The 15,746-nt window shown below is 50.7% G+C and overlaps 2 protein-coding genes across 2 annotated transcripts; both read right to left on the reverse strand.

Annotated features, from left to right (window-relative positions):
- Positions 1–214: 214 nt before the first annotated feature.
- Positions 215–3,706, reverse strand: LOC103073536 (keratin, type I cuticular Ha2). Its single transcript, XM_007472042.1, is given in 5 exon segments — positions 215–400; positions 498–659; positions 1,970–2,126; positions 2,290–2,372; positions 3,311–3,706. Coding segments are annotated over 5 exon segments (984 nt in total).
- A 5,152-nt stretch (positions 3,707–8,858) lies between these two features.
- Positions 8,859–12,770, reverse strand: LOC103073810 (keratin, type I cuticular Ha5). Its single transcript, XM_007465238.1, is given in 8 exon segments — positions 8,859–9,006; positions 9,634–9,854; positions 10,362–10,487; positions 10,769–10,930; positions 11,037–11,193; positions 11,381–11,463; positions 12,310–12,534; positions 12,537–12,770. Coding segments are annotated over 8 exon segments (1,356 nt in total).
- Between the last annotated feature and the right edge of the window lie 2,976 nt (positions 12,771–15,746).

Genomic DNA, 15,746 nt, shown 5'->3' on the forward strand with positions numbered 1-15,746 from the left:
TTCTTGGGAAGAGTGTTTGACAGGGGCCACCTAACCCGCATCAGATTTGAAACATGGCTCTTTTATCTCTGAGCTGGGTCTTGGGAGAAACCGCTCTGCAGGAGAGGTCAGCTGGGCAAGCAATGGTGGTGGTTAAATCTGGACCTCCTCCCCCTCGCCACCCCCCTCCTCCCCCCTCTTCCTCTTCCCCCTCCTCCTTCCTGGATGCCTGCCCCTACATTCGGTGCTGCCCGAGATCCAGAGCTGGGAGAGAGGTGCCCACAGGCGCATTCACCAGGCTGTGTTGGGCCTGCAGCTCTATCTCCAGCGTGTTGACCACTCGTCTCAGATCATTGATGTCTGACTGGTAGCTCTGAAGCTGCTCAGAGCTTGTGGCTATCTGCTGGTTAAGTGCTTCCACCTGCAATGGGGGAGACAGGAGAAGGCTGGGGGTGCCTTTCAGGGATCTTGGGGAGGCCAGCACCCTGCGAGAGGCCCGCCCCCTGCGAGAGGCCCGCCTGCCTGGTGAACCATTCCTCCATGTCCCTGTGATTGTTCTCCACCAGGGCCCCGTACTGACACCACATCTCTTCCAGAACCCTGTTCAGGTCCATGGGGGTTGCGGCGTCCACGTCAACGTTAAGGCGGTCCCCAAGCTGGCATCGGAGGGCATCGACTTCCTGAAAAGACACAAGAATGCCAGGCAAGTGTGAAGTCGTGAGAGCCTAGATCACCTCCCCAAGGAGATGTGAAAAGATGGAGCAAAGGATGCTAAAGATCTCTGCCTTCGAGGGGCCCTGTGAGGACTGCAGCCACTCTGCAGAATCCCAAGGGTCTTTCAGCTCCACCTGGACACCCCCGTGATGGGAGAGGCTTCCTATAGCTTTGGCAGAAGCCAGGAGCAACACCAGGGTTTGTTTGGTCTATTTGGAAAATGGGACAACTGTGCCCTGTCTCCCCGGTCCCCCTCCCAGCCTGCGTTCATCTGGGAAGGAGCACAGCAGGAGCCTGGCTTTACTTGGTTCAAGGCCCAAGTGAGAGCAGGCGCCTCCCAGGCTTGGCTGCCAAGAAGAGAAAGTTGTTGCTGAGGCTGCCGATACCAAGCGATAACTCCTCATTACTGGCCTCCTGGGGCAGTTCCCAGTTCTCTGATCTAGATGGGGTGAGTCAGGTGCCTCCGGGAGCTCATTGAGTATGTGGTAACATTGTTACTTTACACTTCAGCCTAAGGAAACCCAGCCAGGATTCAGAGGCACTTGTGCTTTCAAATCCCAAGTTGAGAGGTTGAGTGTCAACCCAGGGAAGGAGGTAAAAAACACCAGAGCTCAGGTGGGCTTTACAGCATACAGGTGCCCAGGGTGGAGGGGTTCCCCTCCAAGGACCTACAGGAGATGAGGAAAAATCAGAAAGCAGAGGGTCGACATGTGGCTTTTGGATTAAGTGTATTATATGCAAACAGAAGAGAGGAAGGGGAACAAGGATGGGGAGAGAAAAAAAGAAGAAAACCACTGCAGTTCACCTCTCCCTTAGATGAGATGGGGGCCACCCCCCGCAGTCCAGCCTAGCAGAGACAGACAGGCCATTCTAAGTTGGTTCTAGAAAACAACCCCCTCCAGCCCTAGTGGGCCACTCTACCCCTGTTATGCAGCTCTCATGAGAAAAACAAGTCACCACAAGCACTTGGCAGTCACGCCAGTCCAGGAAATGCAGAAGGGAAGGTCGTTAGCATTTCCAAGCACCAACCAAATGACAGGTGTTTAAGACCTGTGACTTCATTGAATTCTCACAGCAGCCTTGTTGATAGAGTTAGCCCCATTTTACAGATGAGAACATAAAGGAAAGGTTACAGAAAGGTTAAATAAATTGGGCAAAGTCACGTATACAATCTGTGGCCAGCCTGGGAATTTCAGCCCATGACTACCCAACCCCAAATCCCACGTTCTTCTCACTGGGCTCCCCAGGACCACCTCAGTTGGACTTCAGGCCTCACCTCCTCGTGGTTTTTCTTGAGACACATCAGCTCCTCCTTCAGGGACTCCACCTGCATCTCCAGGTCGGCCTTGCACAGGGTCAGCTCATCCAGCACCCTGCACAGGCTACTGGTGTTGGCCTCCACCAGCTGCCACGTGGCCAGCTCCATCTCGTACCTGTGCCAGGACAGGGTCAGCGACTGAGGGGTGAACCTGAGTGCCAACCCCAGGGAAGACCTTGAGCCACTGGCGCTTTTCCTACTGTCTATGAAACTAACAGAAAGCTGCCCCCAAGCATGTGCCAGGAGACAGGGTGCCTCCATCCCCTGGCCAAACTCACTTGGTCCTGAAGACATCGGCAGCCATCTTGGCATTGTCGACGTGCACGATCATCCTGGCATTCTCTGCCTTGGTGTACAGAACCTGGGGGCCACAGCACACAGAAGGGTCCAGGACAAGAAGAAGGAAAAAGAACCCAAGTGAGGAGAACCAGTAGTCCTGCAGCCATCCCTGCTGAAGACTCTGGAACTCTGAGGGATATTCAGTGAACTGCAAGTCCTCAGAAAACGTGAGGTTTATTTTTCAAGCACCTGGGTCTTCATAAATCTGAATGCCCCATTTTGAATGCAATGAGCAACGTGGGAGGAAAAACTTCGTTAGACATGACAGTTAGAAGGGTCCTTAACAAGCACTCAAGTTTGCTGAAAACTCACCACGTACCAAGGGCTGGGCTAAGCACTTTACCTGCATTAACCCATGGAAACTTTTTGACATAAGGACCCTTATTATCCCCATTTTCCAGATGAGGAAACTGAGGCCCAGGGAAGGGACCTCCTAGAGTCATGCAATGAATCCATGACAGAACTGAGACTAGATCCCAGGCCTCTTTCCATGTGAAGGGCTCTGGCTGAGCACTCGAATTATGAGATAATCCTGTGCCCTAGGGAAGTTTCTTTTCCCTGAACGTAGCTTAAGAAATGAGTGAGAGGGGCTTCCCTGGTGGTGCAGTGGTTGAGAATCTGCCTGCTAATGCAGGGGACACGGGTTCAAGCCCTGGTCTGGGAAGATCCCACATGCCATGGAGCAACTGGGCCCGTGAGCCACAACTACTGAGCCTGCGCGTCTGGAGCCTGTGCTCTGCAACAGGAGAGGCCGCGACAGTGAGAGGCCCGCGTACCGCAATGAAGAGTGGCCCCCGCTTGCCACAACTAGAGAAAGCCCTCGCACAGAAACGAAGACCCAACACAGCCAAATAAATAAATAAATTTATAAAAAAAAAAAAGAAATGAGTGAGATTCAAATCTGGAAGGCCAGCTCTTTGGGTCGCCTTCCCAGGGAGTCTATTCACCGCTTTCCCTCACCTTCTGCTGGAGCTCCTCGATGGTCTTGAAATAAGACTGCTAGTCAGGATCCAAGGCAGGCGCTTCAGACTGGGAGGTGTCTCAAATGCGACTCTCCAGCTGTGCGTTGTCTTGTTCCAGCTGGCGCACCCTCTCCAGGTAGCTGGCCAGGTGGTTGTTCAGGAACTGCACGGTCTCCTCGTTGCCATTGAAGGAGCCCTCAAAGTACCGGCTGTAGGAACCCATGGAGCTGGAGATTCTGCTGGTCAGGCGGCAGCTGCTGGGCTGGCAGGAGCTGGCTAGGTGGGCCTTGGAGAGGCAGGTGGCTGGCCGGTAGGGGGTGGGTGCTCAGACAGAGGGCACGCACATCCCGGGCTGACAGACATAAACCAGGCACAGCTCCAGCCGGCAGCTCATGCTGCTGGAGCAGACAGAGGGTGACTGGGGGCAGCTCTTGATGGAGGCTGGGGAGCAGTTAGACGTCGTGTCGGAGAGGCTGCAGCTACGTGAATTGTCAGTGTCTGCCAACCCCATTCTGCTCGGGCCTTTTTATACCCTTGGAGTCGGGGGCTTATGCTAGAAGATCACCAGTCCCAGAGGAAGCTGCCAATTCATTTGTAATTTGGTTTCCAATAAGGAGTTCCTTTCCTCATGAAAGAGGCCACGCTTGTCATTTGGCTAAGGCAGGACTCTGGGTTTCCGTCACTGATGACCGGGCGAGAGCCTCAGGATACATCTTCAAAGGACCAGCTCCACCCCGGGCCCCCATTTCTAGGGTGGGGCTGCCAGGCCTGGCCCTGTGCTGTCAGTGGCACTGCCCCCTGCGTCCCCACCTGCTCTGGCCCTGAGAGAGGCCACAGTTCTGTAGGGCAGTGACCCCTCCTTTTAATGAGATCATTCCCTGCGGGAAGAGGAGGCCCGGCCCCTTAAGGAGGAAATGTGTGGGTGACAGAAGCTGCACCGATACTGGCAGTGGTGTAAATCCAGGGAGGAAAGAAAAAGAGCCTCTGAGTCTTATTAATGTGCATCATCTTCCTCCCAGGGGAAGAAAATAATATTAGGGAGGAGAGAATAAACTCAGCACAGCCTAAGAATCAGGGACCTCCTTTCAACTGGATGCTACTGAGAAAGAGAGAGGTGAGGACCCCAATCTTGGGAAAGGAAGTCAATGCCATGAATATCTCTGTGAGCAGATGCTCTATCTTGACCATCTCTGGATCCTCCCCTTCGTTTCTCACTGCTCCACGTACAGAGAGTTCGATTATTGTTTGTTGAACAAACCGGAACTGGCTCTTCCCTCACTTTCTGCAATGGGGGGGCTCACTCTGGGACCCCAGAGACAGGAGCAGAGTGAATCAGCTCCCTTAAGAAGTGACACTGCAGCCCTGGGATGAGCAAAGCCAGGAGACCAGGAGCAAGTGTCTCTGATTCTAGAAGCCCTTGGGCACTTCCTAAGAAAGCAGCAGGCGAGACCAGTGGTTTTTAGTCCTGCCTGTAATACTTGTGGGTTCACACACTTCGTGTTTACTATGGGTGTGTTAAATAGCCACTTTTTATTTACACATCTTCTCAATATAATATTGAGGTATAAGTACTTTTCTTCTTTTTCATATATTTCTAGAAGAGTTGGTGAAGGGACATGGAAGGAAAAATGCTGCCCAGCCCTATTCCCTGAAATGTGTTGCTTAAGAAAAGTCAAAATAGAGATGCTACCTTCTAACTAGCTGTGTGACCTTGGGAAAGTCACTCCACCTCTCTGGGCTTCAGTTCCCTCCTGCAAATTGAAAGCGTTAGATTAAATCATCTCGCAGTTTGATTTCCTGCAATAACCATAAATTCCAGTTCTTTTGTCTGTATTAACTGTTTAGAGAGGACAGAAGGACGGGTGATGCAAATACCAACCACATGGAGTGAGACTCATCAGACCAGCCTTCAGAATCATTACCAGCACTTTTTGAATGTGTACAAGTACCAGCTACTGTGCTGGATGCTTGGCATTAAATTGCCCATTTAATCCTTACCCTAAAAATATAAGATATAATTACACCTTGGAGATATTGCAGGTTCAGTTCCAGACCACGGCAATCAAGCAAATATTGCACTAAAGCGAGTCACACAAATTTTTAGGCTTCCCAGTGCATATATAAGTTATGTCTAGGGCTTCCCTGGTGGCGCAGTGGTTGAGAGTCTGCCTGCTGATGCAGGGGACGCAGGTTCGTGCCCCGGTCTGGGAAGATCCCACATGCCGCGGAGCGGCTGGGCCCGTGAGCCATGGCCGCTGAGCCTGCGCATCTGGAGCCTATGCTCCACAATGGAAGAGGCCACAACAGTGAGAGGCCTGCATACCGCAATAAAAAAAAAAAAAGTTATGTCTACACTGTGCTGTAGTCTATTAAGTATTCAGTAGCATTATGTCTTTTAAAAATGTACAGAACTTAAAATGTGCATTGCAGCTCTATTTACAATAGCCAGGACATGGAGGCAACCAAAGTATCCATCAACAGATGAATGGATAAAGAAGATGTGGCACATATATACAATGGAATATTACTCAGCCATAAAAAGGAACAAAACTGAGTTATTTGTAGTGAGGTGGATGGACCTAGAGACTGTCATACAGAGTCAGAAAGAGAAAAACAAATACGGTATGCTAACACATATATATGGAATCTAAAAAAAAAAAAAAATGGTCAGAAGAACCTAGGGGCAAGACGGGAATAAAAATGCAGACCTACTAGAGAATGGACTTGAGGATACGGGGAGGGGGAAGGGTAAGCTGGGGCAAAGTGAGAGAGTGGCATGGACATATATACACTACCAAACGTAAAATAGCTAGCTAGTGGCATAGCACAGGGAGATCAACTCGGTGCTTTGTGACCACCGAGAGGGGTAGGGTAGGGAGGGTGGGAGGGAGACACAAGAGGGAGGAGATATGAGAACATATGTATATGTATAACTGATTCACTTTGTTATAAAGCAGAAACTAACACACCATTGTAAAGCAATTATACTCCAATAAAGATGTTAAAAAAATAAATAAGTAAATAAAAAATTTTTAAACATGTATAGAATTTAATTAAAAAATACTTTCTTGCTAAAACATGCTAATCATCATCTAAGACTTCAGAAAGTCGTAGCAGTAACATCAAAGATCACTGATCACAGATCACCATCACGAATATAATAATCATAAAAACGTTTGTGAGAATTACCAAAATGTGACACAGAGATACGCAGTGAGCAAACGCTATTGGAAAAATGGCGTCAATAGACTTGTTCAATGCAGGGTTGCCACAAACCTTCAATTTGTAAAACACGCGGTGTCTGTCAAGCACAACAAAGCAAAGCGCAAGAAAATGAGGTCTGCCTACACTCATTATTGTAATAACGTATCACAACGTGGCCTCCTGACCAACAGCGTCAACATCACTCAGGAACATGTTAGAAAAGCAGTTTCTCAGGTCCATCCCAGACCAGCTGAATCAGAGACTCTGAGGGTGGGACCTAGCCATCCGTGTTTAACAAGTCCTCCAGGTGGTTTTGAGAACCACTGGGTGATAGGAGCATATATATCTTTTTTCTAAGTGTGATTTCCATTTCATTGTTTTTTCAGAGGAGAGGATCTCTTCAGTCTTTAAGGAATTAGCTCTGCGGGTCTAAGTCAGAAGGAAGCCAGAAATGAAAGTGGGGCAAGGAAAAGGTGGACACCCATCCTCAGAGCAATCCTGGCATCCTGCTGGAATGGAGCTAATGGTAGTTACCAGTTTTCAGATGCTAAGCATGGGCTCGGCAAAGCACCAGGGACCTTACAGCATGGTAAGTGTCCTGTTCTCTATTTCACTGATGAGGAAACTGAGACTCCCAAAGGGACTACCACCTATTAAAGCTCCCATAAGCAGTAAACGCTGGGGCTAGGATTTGAACCCAGGTCAGGCTGACCACATTCGGAGCCCATGTTCGTCACACTAAGGCCACGATCCCCTTTAGCTGGCCTCCTTCCACCACTGAGGTAGGACAGGAGAGAGGCAGTGAGTGGCCATCCTTCCTGTCCCATCCCAAGTCTTCCCTCCGACAAGGGTCAATCCCACCTCTGGCACCTGACACACTTCCTGGCCCAGGGAGGCACTTAGTAAAAGTTTGCTGAGTGAACTGAATGATCCTGAGACCATCATCTTCTTTAGGACCAAGGGGTTCCAAGAAGATGGGAGCTGAGGTGGTGCCGGGCACCAGGAGTGAGGGTGCTGGGAGAAACCAAAACTCTAGGCCTTCCTTTACAGGGGGTGGGAAAGGGGAGGATTCTAAAATTGAATCAAGGTGAACTCTACTGGGTGCTCTTAAGGGTTGGGGGTCTCAGGACTACCTTGGTCAGCATCTTTCACTAATCTGTTCTCCACCTGGAGCACTGTCACAACTCTCTTGACATCGCTGAAGTTCTTCCTTTCTATCTCAGAGAGTTTTGCCTTCATCTTTCTCCATTTCCCATCGGGATTGGTGGGGCTTTTGCCATTTGCCTGGTCTGTCGAGGAGGGACATTCTGGGCACAAGTGAGTCTTTGGTCCGAGATGCTGGGAGCTCCCACTTCCATGCGGAAATGCCTTGGGACCCAAAGGCACCATGCACCTCATCAGAGGTCAAGAGCACATGAGAACGTGATGAGAGTTGTTCTTAAGAACAAAACTCTCTGGACTGTGGGTGGAAGTCACAGTGGAGGGCTCACTCTCCCATCTCTGGCTTTGGATGGGCTGTGGGTTTTAAGGGGGTTTGCTGAACTGGAAGGGCTGTGTGAAAGTGTTGAAGATATCATGCTTCTAAAAGCATGGGACTTTTATGGAGTCCCCTGGGTGTGGGATTCCGTACTGTTTTTCTTACAAGGACCACAGGCATGAGGCTAATGAAGTGGCCTAAAATGCTTCACATTATACCGATCTCAGTGTTAATCATCCTCTCCTGGGACCCCAGAGTGACCATATATACTAAGAGGGTAGTAGTAGGGGTCTGGTCACCTGTCACCTGTCACAACACTGGAATCTTGGAGAAGGGTCTTAATCAGGAAAGATGAACTAAATGCTACACTGTAGACTTCTAACCACCCCAAATAGGGGCACAGGGACCCTGTCATCCTCAGGGTCATACATGGTCCAACCTCCCCCATTCATCTGCCCAAGAGTCACCCCTCCTCACCCAGCAGAGACACACACCAACAATATCAGAACAGAGCTGGTTAGGCATCGAGAACCAGAGCAAACGCACTTTATTTTTCCTCCAACAGGATCCCTCTGCTGTATTTCAGGCCCCACCAAAACAGCACCCAGAAGGAAAACCTGACCCAGGAGGCAGCCTGAGAACAGAGGCTCTGACCTCCGTTGAAATGATGAGCAGCGAGGGCTTCAGGGCTGGCCAGCCTTAGAGACAGGCTTTGAGAAAGGTGAAGGTGTGGAAGCCTTCTCAGGGCCAGGCCTAGGCCTGGGCTCTGCACAAAAACAGGGGATTGGGCTTTAGGATTATGGTTGAATTGAGGCCAAGTCCAAGCCCTAGAGATAATGGCCTTGGCTTACTGGACTAGCCACTCTCAGAACCAGCCCCCCAGGCAGTGCACAGAAATGGGGTGGGGGCTACAGGTGGTGCGGGCTGCACCAGGCCCCCAGGAAGCCGCAGGAAGACAGGGGAGGCATGACTTGGAGGACGAGTGCTCAGGGGCACACGGGTTACAGGGGAGCCTAGGAGAAAAAAAAGGCCAGAACACTATAATTTTCCAGTTGCTGTTTTCAATAACCCGGAGCACCTTAAAAATCCCCCTAGTCCTGGAGTTCGGGGTTTGGGGACATGAGCCACCCATTCTCCTTGCTGGGCCCTGCAATAAGCCTTTCTCTGCTCCAGACTCCAATGTTTTGGTTTGTTTGGCCTCCCTGTGTGTCGGGCACATGAACTTGAGTTCAGTAACTGTTGTCAAAGAAAGAAGTAATTATGATATATCATGTAGTTCGGCTGTGAAAAACACAATGAAGTCATAATGATGAAAACCCTAAATATTGATTTAACTAAAAATGAAATACATATGAATAATAAATTACATTCAAGAATTAATTTAATAAATTTTTTTGTTAATGAATGAAGAAGAAAAGAAAAAATACCCTAGTCCTGCCCCCCTCATTTTATCAATGGGGAAACACAGGCCCAGAGGGAAAAGGGACTTGCCAGGGTTGCGTGATGAATGTATAACAAGACCTGAACTAAAACCCAGGGCTCCTGATTCCAAATGCTGGGCTCTTCCCAGGCACCATGCTGTATCCCCAGAACTTTGTAGATTGTATTCAGAAGATGAGAGAGCATGCAGGGATCCTCACTTGGAGTCCTCGCTCTCCAGCAGCCCCCGGTGCGTGTTGATCTCACACTCCAGCCAGGCCCGGACATCCAGGAGGACCTGGTACTCCTGGCTCTGCCGCTCCAGGTCACAGCGGATCTCCACCAGCTGGGCCTCCACGTTGGTGATCAGGCACTGCATCTGGGCCAGCTGGGACCTGTAGCGGGCCTCCATCTCTTCCAGGGTGGATTCTAAAGCATCTCTCTGTGAGGGCAAGGATTGTGTAGGGAGGAAAAAGGTTAGATGTCAGAGGAGGAGCAAGGAAGCCACACCTAGTCCATCTGAGTCTCAGTGAGGCCTCAGAATCCAGGAACGGGAGCTCAGAGAATCACTTTGAGCCTGGATGAGCCACAATCAGATATCTCATTTGAGATGAGCCAATTAGCCCCTATAGCTTCCTGATCTATACAGAGTAGCTCCCCTATTTATTAATGAAATCTCTGAGTCACTGATAATTGTCCAGAATGAACCTGCTCACACAAATACAGGAGCTGCTGCTACCAGGACGTGCTAGTGCTACAAGTCTCCTGTCTTTTATACCCCTGGGACATTGGGGGCTGGGCCCTTATTCCCTCTTCTCTGCACAGAAAATCCCTGACACTCAAGAACTTGACCTTCTGGAACCTGCCATGTGGTCAGAAATAGAGGCTGGAGGGCTCCTGCACTGCTAGGCTTGGTCCAGCAGCAGCCCCGAGCCAGCATCGGGCTCACCATGCTGTGCTGGGCCTGCAGCTCGATCTCCAGGGCATTGACCATGCATTTGAGCTCAGTGATCTCTGCCCAGCAGGACTGCAGCTGCTCCGAGCTGGACACCATCTGCTGGTTCAGCTCCTCGGTCTGAAACATACACACACAGGAACACTGGGGACTCAGCTTGAGAGAACAACAGAGCCCACTTAGGATCGTGGGCCAAGAAGGACTGTCCAGATCACCCAGTCTACCCCATTCATTTCACCCTTGGGGAAACTGTTGCTTTCAGGACAGCAACCTACCCAAGGTGCACAGGGAGGTCAAAACAGAGCTGGGACCCAAACTCAGGCTTCCTGACTCACAGCCTCAAGGTCACTCCTGTGACCCATTCTATGTCTCTGTCACACTGACTGCTTCAATGTACCCACCTGGGTGTTGAACCAGTCTTCAGCATCCCCGCAGTTATTCTCCACCAGGGTCTCGTACTGGCACCTCATCTCATCCAGAGCACAGTTCAGGTCAACAGGTGGGGCAGCGTCCACCTCGACATTGAGTCGATCACCAAGCTGGCAGCACAGCGAATTCACTTCCTGTGGCACAGACCAGGGTCAGCACTAACTTTCCCAGAGGACTGCCTCACTCATCCCCCTCCCCCATGCTCATGTGATCCCATGTTTACCTGCGCCCCATGCTCACCCCCTCATGGTTCTTCTTGAGGCAAAGCAGCTCCTCCTTCAGGGACTCCATCTGGGCCTCCAGGTCAGCCTTGCACAGGGTCAGATCATCCAGGATCCTACGCAGGCCATTCATGTCTGACTCCACCAGCTGCCATATGGACACCTCCATCTCGTACCTGGCAGGCACATAACAGGGCGCCTGAAGCTGCTTTTCCTTTCTATATCTAAGGCAGATCCCACCCCAGACTGGCCTGGTGCTGTGTGTCCTGCCTTATGCCTCAGTGACTCGATAACCAAAAGTCTGAGCACCACCAATGTCCAGCTCTACCAGCCCCCAACCAATGAGCGAGTGGGACAACTCACTTGGTCCGGAAGTCATCTGCAGCCAGCTTGGCATTGTCCATCTGCACCACCAGCCTGGCATTCTCTGCCTTGGTGCACAGGGTCTGGGGAAATAAAGAAGTGACTTCAGTGAAAGAAAGGGCATTCTGCTGGCAGGAGCTCCCCAAAGCTGGTGCAGGCTGCCTTTGAAGGAAGAGGGTCACCCAACCCTGGGCTCTTGGCACTGAGACTCCATGGAGCCTTATGGGCATGCTGTAGGGATCAGAGCAGGTGACCCCTAAGGTCCCTACCAATGCAGAGCACCTCTCACCTGGGCTAGAGAGAGAGAAATGCTGTAGGAAAGGCCTGGCATGGCGGTTTTCTCCTGTCTTCCTATCTCCCAGGACTACAGGGGGTTCACAGCAGGTTATTACCAAGAGCATACTCTGTAATTCCCTGGACACAAATGGTCCTTCTCAGGAGTCAGCTAGGACTTTCTGGGAATGCGGGCTGGGCAAGAAGGAAACTTCTGACAGGCTCTCCCTTCCCTGAGTTAGTTATAGGAGACCTGGTCTGCACCAAACACATCAACCCCGATCCCCTCACCTTAAAAAAAAAAAAAAAAATTAAAACTCAGAGGGGTGGGCACCTTAAAAAAAAAAAAAAAATTAAAACTCAGAGAGGTGGCTTGTGGTACTAAAGGTCTCACAACCAGTTAATTCATAGAGCCTGTATTCAAGCTCTGGCTCCACTAACGGCCCCCTGGGTCACCTTGAATAAGTCATTAACCACCCTGAGCCTCAGTGTTCTCATCTGTAAAATGGCCTCATGATACCTCCCTCATAAGATTATTGAGAGGAGCAAATGAGGCCACCCATGTGACCAGGATTTGTGACCTCTGAAGTGCCCCATGGGAGCAGGGTTACCAGGCCATTGCTGCTGGCACCAGGCTCCTACTCTGAACCCCTCACCTTCTGCTGGAGCTCCTCGATGGTCCAGAAGTAGGACTGGTAGTCGGGGCACACAAGGGGATCTTGTGGCCGGCTCCGCTCCTGGATGTGGCTCTCCAGCTCCGCGCTGTCCCACTTCGGCTGCCGCACCTTCTCCAGGTAGCTGGCCAGCCGGTCATTCGGGAACTGCATGGTCTCCTTCTCGTTGCCGGTAAGGATGCCATCCCCGACCCAGCCCCCTCCACCTCCATGCTGTAGCTGCTGGCAAAGCCTCCGGAGGGGAGACAGCTGGCAGCCCTGCAGCCGCTCCTGCCCAGCCCAGCTGAGCGGGCAGAGAGACTCCAGGCCCCCCGGGACAGGCCGGAGAACTTGCAGGACCTGCTGGAGTACATCGTGGACATGCGAACGGAGACCCCACCGGCCCCTCCCGGAACCTTGAGAGGCCCTGACGAGAAGCTGGCCTTGAGGCATTTGGAAGCCATGGCTTCAGCAGCACGAGGGATCAATCTCCGAGACCAGATGCCCCCAGTGCAGAGAGGCAGCTCCTCACCCCGTGTTTATATCTCTGCCCCGGTGGGTGTTGGCCTTTACAAAGTGTTTTCTCCTCATTAAAGTTAGTACTACTTTCTATCAGAACCCCTCATTAATCTGTTATTTAGCTTCCCGTGAACATCTCCTGGCCTCGTAAAAACGGAGCCCCGTTGGACCTGTGGTTACGTCGAGACTCATCTGCGCCACCCTGTCTCCGGGAGGACCAAGTCTGTGCTTCAAAGGGGCCTGTCATCAGCACCCAGACCTCAGCCTCCTAGTTAAGAGGTGTGGGAGTCCAGCCACCATCTTTTTTTTTTTTAAATCAAGGCTGATATTATTATTATTATTATTATTATTTATTTATGACTGTGTTGGGTCTTCGTTTCTGTGCGAGGGCTTTCTCTAGTTGTGGCGAGCGGGGGCCACTCTTCATCGCAGTGAGCGGGCCTCTCGCTATCTCGGCCTCTCTTGTTGAGGAGCACAGGCTCCAGACGCGCAGGCTCAGTAATTGTGGCTCACAGGCCCAGTTGCTCCGCGGCATGTGGGATCCTCCCAGACCAGGGCGCAAACCTGCATCCCCTGCATTGGCAGGCAGACTCCCAACCACTGCGCCACCAGGGAAGCCCCCAGGCACCGTCTTGACTTTCTCCAGCATAGTCTCCTTTGATGAGCCCAAGGGAGTAGAGGAGGCCTCGGGCTGGCTCCTGGGAGATTGACAAGCAAGCCTGGTTGTTGCAGGAAGCTGGGGACCTCGCACCTAGGGAGACACAGAAGACTCTAGAATGGCCAGGGAAATAGGACCATGGTGACCAACTATCCCGGTTTCCCCATATTCTGGTTTCAGTGATAAAGCCCCATATACCGGAAACCCCTCAGTCCTGGACAAAATGGGACAGCTGGTCACCCCACATACAGCAGAGCCTCGAGGCACACAACCCCGCTCCCTTTCTTGCCAGGAAATCTGCTCTAATGAAACTTAAAAGCTTTTGCACAGCAAAGGAAACCATAAAGAAGACGAAAAGACAACCCTCAGAATAGGAGAAAATATTTGCAAACGAAGCAACTGACAAAGGATTAATCTCCAAAATATACAGGCAGCTCATGCAGCTCAATATCAAAAAAACTAACAACCCAATCCAAAAATGGGCAGAAGACCTAGATAGACATTTCTCCAAAGAAGATATACAGATTGCCAACAAACACATGAAAAGATACTCAACATCAGTATTCATTAGAGAAATGCAAATCAAAACTACAAGAGGTATCACCCCACACCAGTCAGAATGGCCATTATCAAAATATCTAGAAACAATAAATGTTGGAGAGGGTGTGGAGAAAAGGGAACCCTCTTGCACTGTTGGTGGGAATGTAAGTTGATACAGCCACTATGGAGAACAGTATGGAGATTCCTTAAAAAACTAAAAATAGAACTACCATATGACCCAGCAATCCCACTACTGGGCATATACCCTGAGAAAACCATAATTCAAAAAGAGTCATGTACTACAATGCTCATTGCCACTCTATTTACAATAGCCAGGACATGGAAGCAAACTAAGTGTCCATCGACAGATGAATGGATAAAGATGTGGCACATATATACAATGGAATATTACTCAGCCATAAAAAGAAACGAAATTGAGTTATTTGTAGTGAGGTGGATGGACCTAGAGTCTGTCATACAGAGTAAAGTAAATCAGAAAGAGAAAAACAAATACCGTATGCTAACACATATATATGGAATCTAAGAAAATAAAAATGGTTCTGATGAACCTAGGGTCAGGACAGTAATAAAGACACAGACGTAGAGAATGGACTTGAGGACATGGAGGGGGAAGGGTAAGCTGGGTCGAAGTGAGAGAGTGACATTGACATATATACAATACCAAATGTGAAATGGTTAGCTAGTGGGAAGCAGCCGCATAGCGCAGGGAGATCAGCTCAGTGCTTTGCGACCACCTAGAGGGGTGGGATAGGGATGGCGGGAGGGAGATGCAAGAGGGAGGGGATATGGGGATATACGTGTGCATATAGCTGATTCACTTATACAACAGAAACTAACACAAGATTTTAAAGCAATTATACTCCAATAAAGATGTTAAAAAAAAAAAAAGAGCAGGGGTTCCTTAACCAACACAGATGCTCTGAACAACTGGATAAAAAGGTAGAGAAAGCTGCATAAATAAAGCACCTACCACACACAGGCTGTTTGAATGCATGTGATGAGGCTGTGAATGCACTCTGCAAACTGTAGAATGCACATAAACAGGGAACACACCGCGTGGTTCGAGGAGTTGACAGCGTGATTGTCAGGTCACAAGCCTGCACCATCTGTCTGCTGTTTCCACGCAGGAGCCAGGCAGCTGGAACAGTGGCCAGAACCAGAGGCTCAGCCCACTGCCCAGCCCCTGGCTATTTCTATGGAGCAGCACCCTGGGGTGTGGTGTGCTCTGCGCATGCCCGGCCTCCCACCTCTCGTCTGAACCTCTGCCAGAGCCGGAGTTGCAGACCTCAGACCCCAGAGCAGGAGTGCGGAGCACAGAGAGCGGCAGGGCAGGGCTGAGACCACATGGACTGGCCCTGCTGCCCGGCCTCTTGCCCCAAAGCCAAGCAGGTCTGAGGTTGAGCCCTTTGGGCTCAGCTCTGAGGGTGCTGCTGGCGGGCAGTATTGGCCAGTATTGGCCGTGTAACCAAGCAAAGAGCTTGGGCCCACCTGCTGGGCTTTCCCATTCCCCACTCTCCGCCCTGGGACTGTTCATTTAATACCAGCGCTCATAGCTACCACTTCCGGGCACTGTGCACACATTGGAGCCTTCCCCCCACCCCCATTTTACAGATGCACCAGCTGGACCAGAGAGGTCACGTGATGTGGTTAGGGTGCACAGCCAGGCTCAGCACCAGCTGCTCCAGCTCTCCCGAGAGCTTCT

Source organism: Lipotes vexillifer, unplaced genomic scaffold (assembly GCF_000442215.2).
Source record: "Lipotes vexillifer unplaced genomic scaffold, Lipotes_vexillifer_v1.1 scaffold591, whole genome shotgun sequence".
Lineage (NCBI taxonomy): Eukaryota > Metazoa > Chordata > Mammalia > Artiodactyla > Lipotidae > Lipotes > Lipotes vexillifer.